At 61.5% G+C, this 18,972-nt stretch overlaps 1 protein-coding gene across 2 annotated transcripts; it reads right to left on the bottom strand.

Annotated features, from left to right (window-relative positions):
* Positions 1–150: 150 nt before the first annotated feature.
* Positions 151–16,149, bottom strand: SLC4A3 (solute carrier family 4 member 3). Of its 2 annotated transcripts, none has more exons than XM_032401319.1 (23): positions 16,060–16,149; positions 15,756–15,899; positions 15,250–15,415; positions 14,361–14,641; positions 14,076–14,191; positions 13,444–13,643; positions 11,747–11,895; positions 11,387–11,567; positions 10,808–10,943; positions 10,390–10,573; positions 9,840–9,939; positions 9,198–9,382; positions 8,305–8,530; positions 7,903–8,121; positions 7,406–7,554; positions 7,020–7,214; positions 6,356–6,574; positions 5,926–6,015; positions 5,283–5,449; positions 4,563–4,816; positions 4,069–4,238; positions 3,706–3,879; positions 151–3,459 (listed from the first exon to the last, which is right to left on the bottom strand). In XM_032401319.1, exons 2-23 carry the CDS (start codon positions 15,804–15,806, stop codon positions 3,382–3,384), a joined length of 3,690 nt encoding a protein of 1,229 aa, XP_032257210.1. In that variant the 5' UTR covers positions 15,807–15,899; positions 16,060–16,149; the 3' UTR covers positions 151–3,381. The 2 variants fall into 2 exon arrangements, with proteins under 2 accessions (XP_032257210.1, XP_032257205.1); XM_032401314.1 differs by having other exon boundaries at positions 13,444–13,670.
* Between the last annotated feature and the right edge of the window lie 2,823 nt (positions 16,150–18,972).

The following is an 18,972-nucleotide window of genomic DNA, read 5'->3' on the forward strand; positions in this document are numbered from 1 at the left end:
CCAGACCTGCTCTCTCTCCAACTGGACTACCTCCTCTCTGTCCCACACCTCCCATGATCCTGGCAGCCCTGTCCCAAGAGCTCCCTGCCACTCCTCCAGGCCCCCCCCAGATCCAAGCAGGACCCCCACCCCCACCCCGGGAGAACATCTCAAAGGCTGTCTGCTCGGTCAGCACCTGACAAAGCATTGTTCAGTAAAAAGAAACATTTCTAACTAAATTAAAAATAATCCCAGCAGAGGTCTCAAGTATGAAATCTTCCTTCCAAAACATAAACCCTACAAATATTGGCGTTTGCTCCTTGCACAAGTGGGGAGCCACACGACCCATCAAGTCCTCTCTCTCAGACAGTTATATAATTCATTTATCTGGAAACCAAACGCCTCACTTTGGGCTTCCCGTTTGCCACACCGGATTCAATCCACCGTTCAGTGCTTACCCAGAACCTGCTTTATTGTTTTCAGCAATAGCTTCGGCATTCGCTGTATGGGGAGCGCTCAGCACAAGGGTCCTTGAGTTCTGCTTTGCCTTTCCATTGCTACTCAGAATTCCCTTTAGAAGCTCTAAGTGTCAACAGGCATGATCATTATTTGAGTCACCTGATACAAAAAGAGAGGTCACACAGGCTGCCAAATGGGACACATTATTGCCAGGTTCTGTGCCCTGAAGGAGGGGCTCAGGGCAGTTCAAGCAGATGGTCTCTGAGCCCTGACAGCCAGAAGCTTTCACGAGGGCATAGACATCTTGGGTGAGCTGAATCCTCAGCACGGAACGAGGACATGCCAGCCACCCTCTCTGCTCGAAGAATGAGCAGAGAAAATAAAAGAATGAGTTAGCACTTCGCTGGACCTGACGTGGGCTTGAACTTGTCCGAGAATGAAAGCTTTGGGCAGCTACCCAGGATGTGACCATAATCCCACGCAGAAAGCTGCAAGGGAAGGGTAACAGGGCAATGGGCCCACAGCTCTCCTTATTAGAAGGGTCCTGTCCCACCTTGCACATGCCCACTCGCCAAGCTGCTTCCAGTTCAAAGCAGGCAGCAGTGGGGCCTGTCATTCAAAATACCTCTAACCCCATCAGAGTCCCCCAGAGCTGTGCCACCAGATGGGGCCAGATGGGGCTCCCCTCTGTGGTTCCCTCTCCTTCCCCTGGAAGGAGACGTCCTCAGTCAAGCTGCCCAATGCCCCCAGAGGAAGAGGTTAGAGGGTCAGTAAAGAGAAAGTCAGAGGAAACACAGAGGCTGTGAAGGATTCAGGACCAACTCAAATGTCCCCCAGTGAAATGAACCCTAATCATCCAGGCCCCAAGCCAAGCCGGCTGCCTTTCTATGGGTTTGCCACTGTTCCATCATCCCTTGTCTTTCTCTCTTCCACACCTAACCTGGCCGCCACTGTCACTCCTTCCTCTGCCTCCCTCAAGGCCCCTTCTCTGGCAAACTTCCGGGTTGCTGCAACCTCCTCAGGCCTCTCAGAGCCTCCACAGGCTACTGTTCAGAGGCCTTGGTGCCTAGTTTTACTGAAAGCCACCCTGACATGCCAGCCAGAACCAAGACACATTCCTTCAGAAAAGCCCGCACCCTCTGGTTTCTCATTTTCCAGTTGAGGAACACCCCCAATTCTCAGCTACTTGCCAGAGATGACTAACACAATCTGTGTCCAATGAAGAGCCAAGCTGTCCTGGCCCAGGTCATCACTTCCCCTCAGGGGCTCAGGAAGGAGCTGGCTCTGTTCTGTGGGCTCCCGGCATCCCCCAGACCAAATGGGGAAACCCGTCCCCCACCAAGGCTACCTGATCAGGGCTCGGGAAAGAAACAGAGTCCTGCGTACAAAGCCTCTCAGCCAAGGCCATCTGAGTGCGTGGCCCCTGCCATCTCGTTTATCATCTGCTCTGCACTGGTCTGTGTTCTAGGTTTTTGCATTTAACCTTGACTTTGCTCCTGGCACGGTTCCTCTGAAATTCCACCTGGACTTGGCCAATGTAAAGGAAAAGGGATTTTGTCTTCACATAGGCCCAGGGAGCCAGTCAAAGGCCAGATGAAGTTAGAGGCCAAAGTGTTGCCAGAGACCAAAGGGGCCGACAGGAATGAAATGCTCACACCTGAATGACAATCTGGGACCTCTAGAAAGGCACATCTCTTCCCTATGAACACAACAAACAGCCTTGCAGGGATCTGTCCCCTCTCTGCTGACCAGCTTCAGGGCACTAGCTGTTGGCCTGAACACCGGGGAAGAAACTGGGAAATGGATAAGAAGCAGGGCCAGCTAAAGTGGGGCTGAGGGATCCCGGCTCTGGATGCTCAGAGCCACCCAGGGCTGTGCAACTCCGTGGAACCTCTCTGTAACCACCCCCCACACCGCGTCTCCCAGGGAGGTACGGAAGTTGCTTGAACGGGGTCTCTGACCAAGAGATCCAGTGGGTCCACCAGATGGCAGTGCTACTCCTGCCCGGAGGGGACAGAGCCTGCAGTGTGCGAGAGTGGCCACCAGAGGGCAACACAGGGACAACCGGCTTCACTTCGCCACTGGTTGCCTAGCAACTGTGACGCCGTGGGCTCCCAGTTTGCACCCTCTTCAAGGCCTCCCAGGTTATTTCTGGCAGAACAGACTGTTGCAGAGGGAGTGGCCTCAGGAATCCCCAAACTGCCACTCTTAAACCGTGAGAATCTAAAATGGTCCAGGGACCCCAAATCCAGCGCCACCCCGGCGTCTAGGGGACTGGGCTACTGTACCCTGCTCCTCAGAATGCCAGGGATCAAGAAAACGTTTTCCATTTCCTTCTATAGCCCCACAGCCACTGGGGACACTCTGATTTCTCTAACGGCTAAAGCGAAGCCACCTCGTCCCTCCCCCCTCCCCCACAATCTCCCTTCAAAGCAAAGGCTAGATTAGCAGTATGTGACCTTGAGCCAGACCTTGAGGCTCCTGCTCCCCAACTGTACTTGCGAGGGCTCCAGGGGGTGATGATAACGTCCAGCTCTGACCTTCTGTGGTCTTGATTCTCTCCCTTTCCCCCAAGAATTCTGTCCTTGCCTCAAACCTCTCCCTGGTTTTGATGGCCCTGAAAACAGAATTCTTCCAATTCCAGTTGGATAAGCATGACCAGACAGACCAGGGGTGGAACCAAGAAAGTGAGGCAGACACAAGACAAGGAGTGTGGTTATAATGAGCTCAAAGCCTGTGCCGGTCTGGTCTGTGAAAGGGCCTGGGTGAGCCCAGGTCAGTGCCCGGGGCAGAGTCAGCGGGCAGCTCTGGCCGTGGCGTGAGTGGCTCCAGGCACGTCTCTGGGTTGGGAGGCGCCCACTGGCCCCGGGGCTGGGCTCTGCCTGGGGCCCAGGTGTGGGTCACTAAGGTGTCAGGGTCTCTGAGGGGCACCACGGTGGAGGGTCACACAGGCATGTGCAGCTCGTTGTACTCATCCTGGCCGTCCTCGTCAAAGTTAGGCTCAGCATCTTCCGAGTCCAGCTGCAGAAAGGAGACGGTCGGGAGGGGCGGGGAGGGGGCACTTGACCAACAGTCCCCCCAGCAACTCCTCCGGCCCCGCAGCCCAGACCTTCTCAGGCCTCGCTGTCTGCGGGGACCGTCAGGGACTGCGGCCCAAAGCCCTTCCCTCCAGCCAAACTAGCAGGGGGCACAGCAGAGACTGCGACCCAGGCCTCCCTGGTTCCAGGGCCCCTCCGGCCGAACACGGCCCCGAGCAGCATCCCTTACCGCCTGCAGCTCCCTGTCCTGGAAGAGCCGGGGCAGCAGGCAGCGCCTCAGGGGCACCGTGAGCAGCAACAGGAAGGGAAACGCGAGTGAGGCCGCGGTGGACTTGACCACCCAGAGCAGGGCGATGCAGCTCAGCTGGATGCAGGTGAACAGGTGCATCCGCCACGTCTTCACCTGGGGAGTGGGCCTCAAGTCTCACGGCACAGCGCCCGGCCTGCTCTCCCCCCCAACATCTTCGGGGACGGAGCTCCCCGGGTCCCCAGACTTCCCCTCCACAGTCACTCTGTCCATCTCCCGTCCCGGCATCCCTCGCGCCCCCTCCCGATCACCCCATCTCCCCACCGCCATGCTGCCCGGCCCTACCTTGGTCACATAGGGCTGCTCGGGATGGTGTTTTGCCGGCATGAGGATAAGCAACAGACGCTGGGACAGCTGGATACCCGACAGTGACGTGACCCCCATGTACAGGAAAATCCCAAAGAGCACGGCCAACGGGATCCGGCGCAGCACCGCCCCCATGACGATGGACAGGCCTGGAGGAGGTGACACGGACCTACCTGACCCCTCGGACAGCCCCCATGAGGATGGACGGGCCTGGTGGAGAGGGGACCGGCTGGGCCTCATCACTACACACGAGAGGAGGAGCCAGACGGAGGACCCGGAAAGGGCCCAGGGTAATAAGGCTCAGAGTGTCTCAAGGCAGGCTGGGGTGAGAGCGGGTGCTAGACATGATGCATCTGGTGACCCAGACGGGACCTGAGGCAAGCCTGGGATAGAGCGCGGACTGAAGGCCACAGGGCCCAAGGAGGCAGGTCTGTGGAGCGGGGGCTGGGGCCTTGCGAGGTGGGTGCTCTCACCCACGAGGCTGGCGATGAGCACTCCAGTGACCCGCTGCTCCCGCACCTCCTGGATCTGGGGCTTGTCGCCGGGTGCGATGGCAGTGCGCATAACCGTCAGGGCGTTCACGTGAGTGACCGAGCGGACAGTGGCGGCCGTGAGCCAGGGCAACCCAAACAGCCCGCAGAGCCCACCCAGGGAGCCAATCAGCAGCAGGTCCAGGTGGAAGCCGGAGCCCTTGAGCAGCCTCCGGGCCTTCTGGCTGACGATGAGCCTGCAGGACGGGAAGCCGGGCTGAGCAGCGGGGAGGGCAGGCGGGCCGCAGGGCCAGGCATGCGCAGTGGGGAAGGGCCAGCGCGGACTGAAGAGCCCTCCCCGGGATCTGCCAGCTTCCTCTGCCAAGTTCCCAAAGTGATGTTCTCACGTCAAAGTAAATTTGGGCTAAAACCTCATACTGTGGATATTTAAGACGCCACAAAAGCCAGATGCCAGATCTCACCACGTTGTGGTTTAACCAAAATGAGACACATGTGAGCATCAGTGGGAGAGCATAGTGCCAGACTGTTGTGAGGACTGCCAAGTGCCACCCTGCACATGGTGGTGGGGACAGATGGATCCCCTGTCACAGCACCGGAGGGAAACTGTGCCCCAGGCCATGTGCCCCCCCCCCCCCGCCACCAATCCCGCTGCCTTCCGCTCCTCCCCAGCCACCCCCACCCAAGGTCCCCCAGCCCTCTCACGCAGTGATTTGTGTCTCCATGAAGATCAGGATGAGGACCAGCAGGGCGGGGACAGCAGCTGCTACCATCATCCAGGGCGGGAAAGGACGGGCACTGCCCAGGGGCGGGATGAACCACGTGCGCTTATGGGGGGACGTCACCGAGAGCCCTGTGGGCACTGTCAGCTTCTGCATGGCAGGAAGGAAGACGGGGTTCAGGGACACAGCCTCCCCATGCTAAGAACCCCACATAGCAGCTGCTCCCAACAAGCTCTGTGTTCCCAGTACCAGGGCTCCAGGAAACCTGGATGTGAACAGCTTTGGGGGAAATTAGTTTTCCATCTTCCAGAGTCCCTCCAAGGATTTGGTAGAGGACAGAGAATGACATCCTTTCTCCCTGAGCCCCAGGCACACCTGTCATTTGGCCCCCAGCCCCATATCTGCTCACACATAGCCTCAGAAGCCCTGGCTGGCCTCATCCGCTGAACCACTCAGCTGCCCCCAGCCCACCCACCCCAGCATGGTCCCAGCAGGTCACCACTCCACTAAAAAAGCTGAATTCTGCCCATGATCGTAGCCACTGCGGCAGCGGGAACGTGTTGTGGCCTCCCTCCCGAGACTCTGGGGTGAGAACCCCCCATTGGAGGGAGGTGGGGCTTGTTCACCTGCGTGTAGGTGTCTGTAATCGAGTAATCCACTAGGACCATCACCAGAATGGAAATGGGGATGCCAAAATCCCCAATGATGCGGCGAGCCTTGAGGGGCCAGTGGGGGAAAGGAGCAAAGGAAGTGAGGGTCAGGAGACTAACATGGGGGATTTCTGGCTCCAGCTCTCTTGGGTCTGATTTTCTGAGCCAGAAATCCCCCAACCTGTCCCTCTAAATCCCATGGGTGCCGCCCAGCTCAAGAAGAGGGCATTCCTGGCCTGATTAAACTTCTCTGAAGTTTCTGACCAGGAAGGGACTGCACAGATGTGCTTTAGGTCCATGGGTTGACCGGGAGAAGGGGAGAGTGCCCCCTCCGGAGGGGAGACTGGCCGTGACGGCAGGAACTCCAGGGAAACCCAGGGGGGCCCGCCTCTCCTCAGCCACGCACCTTGCCTCCCAGGAAGCGGCTGTTCCTGAACTTTCGCAGGAAGAAGGCAATGAGAAAGGTCCCAAGCATGAGGATGAGGGACAGCAGAGCCGTGTTGGGCTGGTTCCTCGGGCCAGGCAGCCCCTCGGTGGGGGGCACAGCACTCCCGTTCAGCTCCAGCCCAGCCTCCAATGCCCCCTCGGGGGGGTAGAATGGCAGCAATGGGTGCTCCGTGAACACCTGCGTGGGTTACAAGTTTGCCCTAGCAGTCACCTGGGCAGGTCACCCTGATTTTATCACCCTGATTTCATACGGCTGTGAGGGGGAGTGCTGACCCCTCACACACCTGACGATCGGGCAACAGTATCACAGGACGACGAGATACATCACACACACACACACACACACGCACACACGGAGCCCCACGGTGCTGACCGTGCCCCACACCATCACATACTGGTTGAATCCTGCTACAGATCTAACCTGCACCCTCTGGGTAGGACTCCCTGCCCGGCAGCTCTGACCTAGCCCAGGGTGTCCCGACCCCCCACGCCCACACCCAGCAGAGCCCTCCTCCTCGTCCCCTCTGCTCCCAATGCTCCCTGCCAACCCCTCCCATGCTCCCCTCCCCAGGGTGCTGCCCAGCCCCCACCCATGCCCCCCCAAGACCTCTCTGGACCTCCACCTTGTAGAGCTTGTGGAAGGTCTCGTAGATGAAAATAAGCGAGATGAGGAAAGCGAAGATCTCCTGGGTGAAAGGTGAGATATAGCGGACCAGGAAGCTGCCTTCAGCGGCCACCAGGGCAAGGACAAAGACCACCAGCCAGAGGCCAACCCACACCCGGCCGGTGAGGTACTCCAGGTCCTGGGCTCGGCAGAACTAGAGGCCAGGAGGGAGGCTGTGGTTACCCCCAGCGGTCTGCCCTGGACATCGGGCCCCATGGGATGGGCCGGGGTGGGGGCGGGGGGTGAGCTCTAAAGGGAGAGGAGGGGAGAGACTGCAGGGACCCATCACCTGGGCCGAGAGATGGGACATGAGATCCCTGGGGAGGGGCAGGGGAGGGCTGTCACCTTGAAGAAGGCTTCTTCGAAGACCAGCAATGGCCCTGAGAAGCCAACCACAAGCAGCGGCTGGGCCCCCAGCAGGGAGAAGAGGACGCCGAGCACAGCGGTAGACACGATCAGCTCGGACACGCCCATCAGCCCCTCAGTCTTCTCTCCTGGTGCAGGCAAGGGTCAGTGGGAGGGCCCTGGCCTGCCTCCTTCCACCCGGCCCCTCCTCTTCATCTAGCCTACCTTGACCTGGGGACCCAACTAGAACAGAGCAGCCCCACAGAGCAATAGATAGGTCCCGCTCCCCAGCCCCAACCCTCCCACCTCCGTCACCACCAGCCCCACCCTCCCACCCTACCCCCTCCACCCCCCCAGTCACAGGCTCCCCCACCCTTTACACCCCCCCGCCCCCTTTCACTTTATAGCCTCCCTGCAAAAGTGATGCCTGGGATCCCCTGACCACAGACCTTGCAGGTGCCCCTGGGTCCTCCGCCCCGGCCTCCCTTCCCGCTCACCTAGCAGCCCCCCGAAGGTGATGGCAGGGCTGAGGGCGGCGAAGTAGATGAAGAGCACGGCTGCCACGCACTGGGAGTGCAGGGCATCTCGCAGGTCACTGGGGTAGTGTGGGTACCGACGCTTCACATCTCGCACCAGCCCCCCAAACACCGAGCCAGTCCGCAGCAGGGGGTCATCTTCGGGGGTCGCCTCGGAGCCCCCCAGCTCCACCGACAGCTCTGGGGGAACAAGGAGCTGCTGGAGCACAGACCACCCCCTCCTGCTGGGGGGCCCTGGGCTCAATCCTTTCCATCAGGGACTGGAAGCTGGCATCCAGGAGTCAGGGAGTCAGGACAGGCTGGCCTCACAACCTTAGGAGCTGCAGGGGGGGAAGGGGGGGAACGGGCCCCAAAGGGTCTGACCTTTCCCGGGGGCCACATAGCTTCCCTGGGTGGTCATCTCCACTTTAGTCTGTTCACGCTCCCGCCGCTTCCTCAGCAGCTCCCTCTGGAAGGTGGCCACGGAGCGCAACAGGTCACGGCCCTCCACCTCGGATGGAGGGATCACGATGCTGCCATCCAGGAACTCACTGATGGCGCTCAGGAGGTCCTGCCGGTCGTCCGCCTGGTAAGCAGCCTCATGAAACAGCTATGGGCAGGAGAGGCAAGGGCTGAGCCACGCTGAGAGCCCCTGGGAGGCCTTCAGGGAGGAGGTGTTGGGCCATCACCAAGCCGGAGGCAGGATGGGTGTTTGGCCACATATACAGGTCCGGGCCAATCGTCAAAATATTCACTTATGTCCTTGCTGGCCAGCAATCGGCCACAGCCCTGAACCTCCGAGTGCCTTCTATTCCCCTAGGAGCTTCCAGACTTTTCCACGATGCAACAACTAAAGGGGCAACGCCGGGCATAGCAGGGGGCCCCAGAACCATCCTGACCAGAGAGTTCTCACCTGCTACAGTTCGGTCAATTAGCATTTCCAACATCACCCCTGGCTAGAGGACCTTCCTGTCCCAGCCAAGGAGAGGCCACAGCAAAGACCAACATATCCAGGCCTCCCTTTCCAGTCTCATGCCACATCCAAGACTTGGGGGTCTGGGCTTTTACTCCCCCTTCAACCACCTCCCCTTCCCACAGCTCCAGCCCAGGGCTCCCTTTTCTCCCTCTACCATCGCTCCAGAGTGCTGCCTCCACCCAGAAGGGCCTCTTGCACCCCTGCATCCAGGGCCACCAATGTAGGCAGTGAGCAACAGGGAAAAAGGAGGGCCCCGGGGTCGGGGGGGGGACAGGCCTAGAGCACCAAGCCCAGGACCCACCTTATCAGACATGAGGGTGGCAATGGAGCGCCCGAGCTCATGATAGTCAGTGCTGGTGTGGCTGGGACCCAGCATCACAAAGAGGAAGCGAACGGGCACAGGGACCTCGAGCACAGACTCCAAGAGCACGGCCTCGTTCAGTCGCACAAAAGCTGCTGCAGGCTGCTCCAGGAAAGGCACACAGCCTGGGGGAAGAGCAAGGCACAGGGCACTGGGCAAAGAGGAGCCGTCCAGGCTGGCCCTGAAGAAAACACCTGGGGCCATCATGTACAGTTGAGCAGGTTGCGTGCTGCACAAAGAAACCCCCGATCTAAAGAAACCCTATTCGTTTATATACTCGTATATTTATTATAATTTACCAATAGATGAAACGTTAACAGTCTCCGAGAAGGAGTGCTTCTCTTTAATTCTCACAAAAGTGCTCTATGGACTAGCGGCAGTCCAAGACAGCGGAAAACTGGACGGGAAGCAGAAAGAGGGCTGAGAAAGAGCGAGCTGGGGGCAAGACAAGCTGTCAGGCAAGGCAGGGACGCGTTGGGGACCTGGTCTGGCCGGGGTTGGAAGAAGGAGCCTGCGGGCCGGAGCTCAGGACGAGCAGAGCACAGAGGAAGCACACACACCCAGGAACCCCTGCTTCCTCACCCACGAGCACAACAGTAGCCTCAGCATCTTCGGGGATCTTCTCCAGCAGCTTCAGACTTTTTCCCCGGTGACTGTCTCCCCCAGGCATGTGGAGAGGCTTCTGAGGACGCAGAACTGGAATAGGGCTGGGACCCTGACCGGAGGCCGTGGCAGGCCCTCCCCTCCCTTGTTCCAGGCCTGGACTCTGCCCTCCAACCCCTGGACCTGGGCCCTGTTTTCTCCCTCCCCAGCCAGGAAAGGGACTGTCAGTGATGCGCCCCACATCGGGAGGAGACCGCTCCGGTTGTGGACCCCTCCTCCCAGCTGGCCGCTACCACCTCTGCCTTATCTGGTTGAAATGGGTCCCCTGGGTCTGCCACGTCAGCCCATTTAAACCTCCTGTTTCTTTAGGGCAGGGGCCCTCATGCGTGTCTCTTACAGATCCCCCCCATGCCTCGTATAATATCAGGCATCCAAACTTCCCGACCCGCTCAGGGAAGCCAGCGGTGGCCTCCAGCGAAACCAGAAGGCCCCTCAGTCCCCCAGCCCAGGTCTGAGCAAGGCGACTGACCTCCTTGGCCTCAGGGTCATGAGGCCAGAGTGGGGCTGGCTCCCCCACGTCATCAGCCACGGTGGGCACTGCGCCGTCAGGACCGTGGCTGGGGGTGGGGTGATGATTCCCCAGGACCGAGTTCACGCTGGAGCTGGATGGGTTTCGGGGAAAGAAGCCACTGTCCTTGTCATCATTGGGATGGCTATGAAACAGGCAGAGGGGACAAGGCAGGTTAGGAAAAGAGGCCTTTCGTGAGCTGAGAAACAGAGTAAGGAATAACTTTCTAATGACTGGTGCTGTCTGAGCATGAATGAATAATGAGTTCCCCGTCGCTGGGGTTATTCAAGCAGAGGCTAGAAAGCCGCACAGAAGAGTCTGTGGTCCTGGAAGGGCACGGGCACTAGAAGGCCCCCCTCCCAGGCGCCCCCCCCGGCACCTGTGTTTCAGCAGGAGGGTGCGCAGGACGCTGGCCCTGTCCTCCGGACGGATCTGGTCAGACACGATCATGGTCTCCACCACGAGATGGGCGATCCCCGGCAGAGTGGTCTGCTCCAGGTCCAGGAGGGCAGCTCCTGGGGGGTACAGTCAGGGGAAGGGTCCCATCAGAGAGGAAAAGCCACCCCGGCCGCCTTGCTCCCCAAGGGCAGGCGGACGTGCCAGGTGAGTCCAGCACCCGATGCCCACGGGCAGATAGTGCCACGTGGCACAGATGAGCCAGACACAGGGATGTGCAGAGGGAACACGGAGCAAGGGCACGGCCCCTCCAAACCCAGGGAGGGGAGCCACTGGTTAGTGTACTGCATGGGGACAGGGGCCTACAGGGGCACAGCCCGGCCCCTCCGAGCTTACGGCTACGCAGGCGGTCGGACTCTACCTCTCCCAAGTGGCAGCCAGATCTCGCCTGGGCGCAGGCCCCCAGGAAGTAGTTCCCCAGGGCTGGACAGCTCCTGCCGGCCGAGCTCCCTGGTCGGTGAAGAGGGCCCGCACCCCAGGGCCAGGCCTGCAGGGCCCCTACCATGGGCGATGGTCCTCCTGAGCTCCAGAAGGCTGCGGAAGGAGAGCGAGGCCACGTGGGGCTTCCCCCAGCGCTCTGTCTCTTCCTCCACATCCTCTTCAAACTTGATCCAGCGCGCCGTCTCCCGCCAGTGGGGTTCCTGGCTACGGTCCAGTGTCAGCTCGTTCAGCTCCACAAACACCTGAGGCAGGTGCCAAGGGTGAGGATGTGGGGGCCGCCAGGTGGGATCGGCGGTTTTGGAGGCATGGCAACCAGGCAAGGCGGGGTGGGGGCGGGTGGGGGGATGGGGAGGTGGGAAAGGGAGGCTCTAGGGAGGAGAAGGGAGGGGAGGCTGCAGGCCCACCCCTCAGTCCCCTGTACCTCATGAGGTCTCCGATCCAGCTTCTTCTTCTTCTTCTTCCTGCGCAGGATGGGGGCCAAGCCCCCGGGGCTGCCCCTCCCAGCCTGTGTCCGAGACGGCTTCTTCACAAGGTGCCGCCGCATCCCAGGGTTGTCCTCCAGCCGGTGACCTACAGGCAAGGCAGGCTTGGTCGTCCTGGGGGTCCAGCTCGGGGCCTCAGGGTCAGAGCCAAGCCCTCCAGCCCCCTGCTCTGCCAGGGGCCACGTCCACACAACCTTATAAGCCAGCACAGCCATGTCACAAAGACACGAAGGCCCAGAGAGGGGGAAGGACTACCGCACAGTAACACAGGGGACCACTGGCCAAGCCACTGTAAGAAGGCAAACCCCACTCAGTCCACAGCCCCGGCTGCCTACCCTCCCCCACGGCCACCGCCTCTCACTCTGGAGCACCACGACCTACATGGAGTCACCAGGCCCTCAATCCTTTCCCTGTGCCCTCTCTCGGCTCCCAGGTCTCCCCCACAGATACACATCTGGCGGACTCAAGCAGAGCTCTAGCCCTTTCTCCCTGCTTGCCCCTTCCAGGCCAGCAGCTGCGGAAAGGCCAACAGCCTGGTTACTCACAAGCTGGCCCCCCTGCCATGGGGCTCAGCTGGCCCTGGGTGGGTTCCCACAGGTCACCGTCCTCAAGGTCCAGCACCAACATTTCTAAGTCCTCTGAGGCCAGCGAGTCTCGAGGGCTGGGGGCCGGGGCCATCCAAGGGCCCTGGCTCTCTGCGTTCCCAGGCCCAGGGCTGGGTGCCCTGTTGGGCTCTGTGACCTCCTCCAGCAGGCTCATCCTTCTCCCGGTGGCCAAGCCCTCAGCCTCTGCTCGGGACTCCCCGGAGCCCTGGCTCTCCTAAAAGGTGGGAGCCTGGACCAGCGGTCTTTGTTCAACCCGAGCCTCCTGACTCCCCAGCGCCCCAGGCCGGCTCCCTGCTGCTTCCAGCCCCCACCCTGAGTCTGTAAACACGCCCTCCGCTGACCCCCCAGCCCCACCCCACTGCTGCCATCGGATTGTTCCTGTCCCTGTCCTCGGGCCCTGGCAACTTTCCATGACGTACTGAGCCCAGAGCCCTCCCCACCAACCCCCGCCCACACACTGTGCTTCCAAGGGGGAGGGAGGTGGGGTCAGTGGTGCCCCCGGCCTGGGCACAGAGCCCTGTGGGTGATGACAGGTGGCACAGAAACCAGGGCGCTGATAAGATGGAAGGAATGTGCCGCGATCACAGCCAGGCCCCGCCAAGGGTGGTGCGACAAGTCGGGGGCCCCCGATGTAGGGGAAGCAGGACCTGGAAGAGTGGCTCACCCTCAGGGGGCCGGCATGAAGAAGACAAAAAGAGTTTGCCCCGAGAAGAGAAGACTTGGGGGAAGGGGGACATAATGTCTCCAAAGGTCACGTGGAAGGGGGGTTGCCTTATTCAGGGGGTGACTCAGAGGACAGAATCAAGACAGAAGGGCAGAGGTGTCACCAAGGAAAATCTCAGCTCTGGCAACCAGAGAGGTGGCTTGGTTAGGTAGTGAGCTCCCCGTCCCTGGCCACATTCCAGCAGACAGGGATACTGCAAAGGGGCCTAAGCGCTGGGTTGGGGAGAGCACAGAGCTTCTCCAAGGTTCCCCACAGGCGGAGCGCCCATGGGGGTGGGCCAGGGGGGCTGCTACAGGGTGTCACTCACTCTTCATGTCGTCCAGGTCCGCGGAGCCCAGCATCTGGGCCTCCGCCTCGTCAGTGGGCACCTGCTGCTCCGGGCCACCTGGGGTACCCAGGGCACTGCCTGGGCACAGCCGCTCCCGCAGGTCATAGCTGGCCGACGGGCTCCAGGGCCGGCTCTTCTCCCCAGCGACTCGGGAGACCCGGGCCCGGGGGCTTGAGGAGCTGAGGAGGCACCATGGCAGCCTTGGACTTGACAGGGAACCACGGTGGAGATGGGCCAGGTTAGGCGGTTCGTTTGCCCTCCCCCAGCTTGGGGTGGGGCCTGGAATAGTCCCCTGGGCGCTAGACACAGACTCCTTCTGGGCAGAGAAGGAAGCTCACCTCCACCTCCCTGCCCCTGTCTCACTGTCCCCCCCACCCCCACCCCCACCCCCCACCCCCGTCTTTCTTCTGCCTTTATCCCTGCCCTCCTCTCTGGTGACACCTGTCTCTCCTCCTTGTCTATCCTACGGACAGAGAGCGGATGCGCCCCTCCCCGCTTCCTCTGTTCCCTCTCCTCTCCTCCCCTCTTCTTCTCCAGGCTCAGAGCTGGGACAGTCCCCAGGGTCAGAAGGGAGCCTGGGGACCGCTCTGGGCTGGGCTGGAGGCCAGTACCTGACTGACTGCTGGGGGCTCTTGTCAGGGCCAGGGCCCACGGAGGGCAGGGGCTTGCTGAAGGCAGCCCTCCCAGAGAGGCCAGGACTGTCATCCTCATCACTTCCGATGGAGAACTGTGGACAAACCGGAGTGCCCTGGGTCCCTGCACGGGCTCAGCCCCCAACCCGCCACCCTCCCCCCCACCGACTCCCCCAGGCAGCCCTGGCCCCCTCGGCTGTGTCCTCTCCCCCCCCCCGCACCCCTCCCTGAGGAGTCAGCCCTCCTTCAGGGACAGACCCCTACCTTTGCTTTCTGTGGGGACTCTGAGGGGGGGGGCTCCACAGGTTCTGCCTCAGATTCCCCTTCCTCTTCCTCCTCCTCTTCCTCCTCCTCCTCCTCCACTCCGGCTCCCCCCTCCTCCTGGATGGGAGGGGTCTCCTCCGAGGGGGGAGCCGAGGTTTTCTCCTTCTTCCTCTTCCTCCTGGTCTGCCGGGCAGAGGTGGGGGGCAGTCGCCGCAGCTTGTGGGGTGGAGGCAGGCGCGCCGAGAGCGGGTGGTGGGTGTGGTGGGATGTGTGCCGGTGAACTGGGGGTGCAGGAGAGCCGGTTGGGGGTCCCCACAGCAGAAGGGGGGCCCCTCACCGCCCTAGGGGCACACACCTTATTCTAGCTCAGGGCCTCAAACAAGGGCACCCTAGACCTTCCTCGAGAGCCAGGCTCCCCCCAACACCTGTATCCGTGTCCTGCCATTGGTAAGGCCTGGTAGAGTGGGGGAACAGGAGTCAGGGAGAGGGCAGGTTGTGAAAGGGGGGCTGGGGGAAACGGAAAGACACCGTACAGCAAGGGGGGAAGGCAGAGTCAGAAGAGCTGAGGGAGGTGAGGAGGCAGAGAGAAGGGAGCAGGGCCGGAGGTATGGCAGAGCCTTGGGGAAAGTGAAGGTCACCGAGGGAGGCCTCAGGCCCATCTCCCTACGCCTCCCCCTGCGTCTGGGGCCCGGCTCCCCTGGAAGGTGGACAGGCGATGGGTGAGTGAGGCAGGATGACTTAACATGGCATGGTGGCCCAGCACAGCGTCCAGCACAGCGTCCAGCACAAGATGGCACTGGGTGACCAAGCCAGTGGAGAGCACGATGATGGTGGCAATGAAGGTGATGGTGGTGAGGGCGGCCACACTAGGGGTCCCCAGGCTACCCACACTCAAAGTCCCGCTCGCTGTAGCTGCGGCTGGGCTTCTCGGGGTCCCAGGCCGGAAGCTTGCTGATGAGGTCCCCAAACCTGCTCACAGCCAAGGTCTTGCCCAAGTCATCGTCCTCCTCCTCCAGGTCTGGACTCAGAGGGGGCTCCTCCAAGGGCACCCGGACCTGCAGGCTCAGACAGCCTCTCCTAAGGACCCTTGACCCAAGAACGCCCCACATCCACCCCAACTCCAAACCCTGGCTGGGGGCGGGGAAGACCAGCGGGCTCCATCTTCAACGACCCCCTCTCCCTGCGCCCCAGCCTTGGGTCAGCCTCCCAGGAGCCCAGAGCTTGAGAGGAGAGGGGCAAGAGAACTGAAAAATACCAAAAGGCCCTCCCTTTCCCCCTCCTCTCCAGCGCAGCTCCATCTCTGGATGTGGGGATCCCAAGGTCGGCCGGAGGACTCCCCTCTCCTCCTTGGGTTCCCTCCCCTCCTCTTCTCCCACCCCCGCGCGCGGCAGTCACCTGGGGTAGGGGGGAGGCGCCCCCGGGCGGCGGGATCACTCCGTTGGCCATGGCCGGGGAGGCGGCTCGGGAGCCTCTCGCTCACTGAGGGACCCGTGACCGGGTTGAGAAGAAGGGGGCGCTGCGGGGGCCTAGCGGGGAGCCCTGGGGGAGGAGGGCGGGGTCAGGAGCCTCGCACGGCCGCCCTCTCCCCCTCGGCGAGCCCGATCGTCCGCCCGCCCAGGCCGAGGCCCCGCCACGCCCGCGACACCCCGGGGCCCCGGCCCTGGCCCGCCGCGCCCCGCCGCGCCCCGCCCTGCGGTACCTCGGGGCTCCGGAGCGTGCGGGGCCTGCGCCGGCCGCCGCGCCCCATCTCCCTCCCGCGCGCGCTCGGGGGCCTGGCGGCGCGCAGGGCCTCACGGCCGGGGGGCGCCCGCGGCGGCGGCGAGGCGAGCCGGGCCGGCCGGGCGGACGCAGGCGCCGGAGCCCGCAGCTCGGGGCTCCACCTCCTCGCGCTCAGCTCCGCAGCTCCGCCGCCGCCGCCGCCGCCGCCGCCGCCGCCGCCGCCGCCGCCGCCGCCGCCGGGCCGCACAATGGGAGCGGGCGGGCCGTGACTCACCCCGCCCCGGCCGGCCCGGCCCCCACGCGCGGGCCCCCGCAGGACTCCCTCTGCCCACCAGCCCCTTCTCCCGGCGCCCCACGCAAGGCCGGGGGCGGGTGCACGGCCCTACATTCCCACAATCCCCAGGTCGCTCCCCCACTTTGCTTTTAGCCTCCCCTCCCTCCCCTCGGGAGCCCTGGAGGCGACCCCTGCACCACCCAAGCCCCTCCAACCTGGGGAACGGAGCTCACAGACACCGGGAAGCACCCACCACCTGCCCCCTTGGTCCCAATATGGGCTCAGATGCCTGGCTTCTGCCACCGGGCACCACCCAACATTTGACCTTGGCACATTACCTCCCCTCCTGGTTTCCCCCTCTGTGGCCCAAGGGGCCTGAAGTAGGAGTGTTCCAGGGTTCCATCCAGCTCTAAGATTCTGTAGCTCAGTTTCCACATCTGCTCTCCCCTCCTCCACTCCCTGGGGTCACATCTCCTTTTCCAAGGGCAAAGGTCTTTGGAAGGAACTGCTGGATCCCAATTTGATCCTCTGGTGTCTGGCTGAAACTGGGCACTAGCACAAGGCTACATCCATTACAGCCCCCCAGTAATATATGTTGAAGCCATAGTGAAGCCAGGTCCCTGAATCCTTGGGCAGAGGAAGAGGATGTGGGAGCAGAACCGGGGAGGGAGCTAATGGGCAGGCGGAGGTGAGCCAGCCAGCAGAGAGGGGTGTGGGGGACAGACAGGGTGCTGGACATGATGGTGCTCTGCGTGGGAAGGAGGTTTAACCCTGTGACCTTGGACATGTAATATATCCTCTCCCACCCCTGCCTGCCCTCATCTGGCTCTCAGCTCAACCCCAAAGAAGATTTTCTACATTCAAAGCCACACAAGCGGAGAGGGGAGGGCAGCTGGGGTGTGTGAACACCGACTGGCTTTGCAGCGTGCTAGACCAGACGTCTCCATACCAGCCTTCCCGCAACAGAGACGCAGAGAGGCTCATTACCTGGCCACGGTCACAGCTGGGAAGCAGGCTGCCCATCCGGCATCAGGGGTGTGTACGAGGTGACGGTCAGAGCCACAGCCATTTAACTGCCCCCCACACCCCCACTCCCCCACCCCCGGCCGCTTACACTGAAAGAAATGTGCATGGCCTCCCCACCCTGCAGGGCGGTGAGAGAACAAAACAAGACAAGACGCCAGGGACAGTCAGCTGTGTGTAAGTGGAACCTGTGAACTGTGCTCCAGAACTCGGGGTTCGAGACCCATCTGTGATGGATCGAATTGTGTCCCCACCAAATGTACATGTCCAAGTTCTGATCCCGTGACCTTATATGGAAATGGCATAGTTACAGACGTTCAGGTGAGGTCATACTGGGGTAGGATGGGCTCCTTTTCCAATATGACTGGTGCGGTCATAAAAAGGGGAAATGTGGACACAGATGCGCACTCAGGAAGGACCCCATGGGAAGATGGAGTCAGCCTGCCACAAGCCAAGGAACTGCCAGAAGCTGGGAGAGAGGCCTGGAACACATCCTTCTCTGGCATTTTCGGAGGGAACACAGCCCTGCTGACACCTTGATCTCAGACTTGCAGCCTCCAGAACTGTGAGATAACGAATCTCTGTTGTTTAAGCCCCTTAGTTTGTGATACTTCGTTACAGCAGCCCTAGCCTTTACGCTCCGAGCCAGGGGACTTGGTTCCAAGTCTCTACTGTAAGGATTGTTTACACAGGGCCCTCACCTCCTGAGAGATACTCAAGAGCCTTGGAGCCTTTCCCAGTCGGGAACGCTGCAGAGGACTCTCCCCGGTCTGCCTCTGACACCTTGGTCCTGCTCATGGCCCCGGTCCCCGGCTTCCAGGCTACAAACTTGGACAGCAGCTACTTGAATACCAAGACAGCCTGAGGAGGGTCCTGCCAACCTGGGACCTCCAGTGTACTGGGCCCTGAACAATGTTGCCCTAAAAGCACCACATGACTCATGCCTCTGAGGCCCCTACCTTCCCCAGGGAGCGTGCTGAGCACAGGCCCTCACCTTCCTGGACGCCTCAGGCTCCCATCCTCTTCCCAGCTGGGGACTCCCCCACCCCACCCGGAGTCAGCAGCTTTGGTCTCCAGCCTCAGAAGTCCCTCCCCTTATCCCGCAGTCGCTGGGATGATGGGGTGATAGCCCTCAAAGAATCCTTAGATGCTCATGTTCATCTCTCCTTCCAGGGTGGAGCTGGAGCAGATGCTGACGGCCACCAGTTGATTCATGCCAACTCATCCCATTGTTAGACATCAGTGAATGCTTCCATCATGCCCACTCAGATGTCCCGGCCTCCTGGAGGCCTTTCCAGCTGTGTTCTCCGGCACCTGTAATCATCAGTCCCCAGCAGTGTTCCCGATGGAGTCTTTATTCCTGTGACAAGAGTGTTTCTTCCATACACAAAGGATGGCCAGTGTGTGTGAGAGACAAAGGGGACGGGAAAGGCGACAACAAAGGTAGCAGCTCAGAGGACCCCGCTCGCATCCTCTTCCTCGGCCCAGGCTGACTTGAATGTCCCCACCCTGCATGCTGAGGCCCGGAGCGCTCGTCTGACACATGCAGCACCGCCGAGGTCCGTCCCAGATGTCCAAGAGCCCAGGAGCCATCCC

This window comes from Phoca vitulina, unplaced genomic scaffold (assembly GCF_004348235.1).
Source record: "Phoca vitulina isolate PV1807 unplaced genomic scaffold, GSC_HSeal_1.0 scaffold1, whole genome shotgun sequence".
Lineage (NCBI taxonomy): Eukaryota > Metazoa > Chordata > Mammalia > Carnivora > Phocidae > Phoca > Phoca vitulina.

What these genes read in the sequence shown, in the direction of transcription:
- SLC4A3 (XM_032401314.1), bottom strand. Translation starts at nt 15,806, where the DNA reads ATGGCCAACGGAGTGATCCCGCCGCCCGGGGGCGCCTCCCCCCTACCC. An exon ending in AGTCCCCACAGAAAGCAAAG is followed by an intron (nt 14,192 to 14,360) that starts GTAGGGGTCTGT and finishes GTTTGTCCACAG; the next exon opens with TTCTCCATCGGAAGTGATGA. An exon ending in CACCTTCGGGGGGCTGCTAG is followed by an intron (nt 7,555 to 7,902) that starts GTGAGCGGGAAG and finishes TGCCTGCACCAG; the next exon opens with GAGAGAAGACTGAGGGGCTG.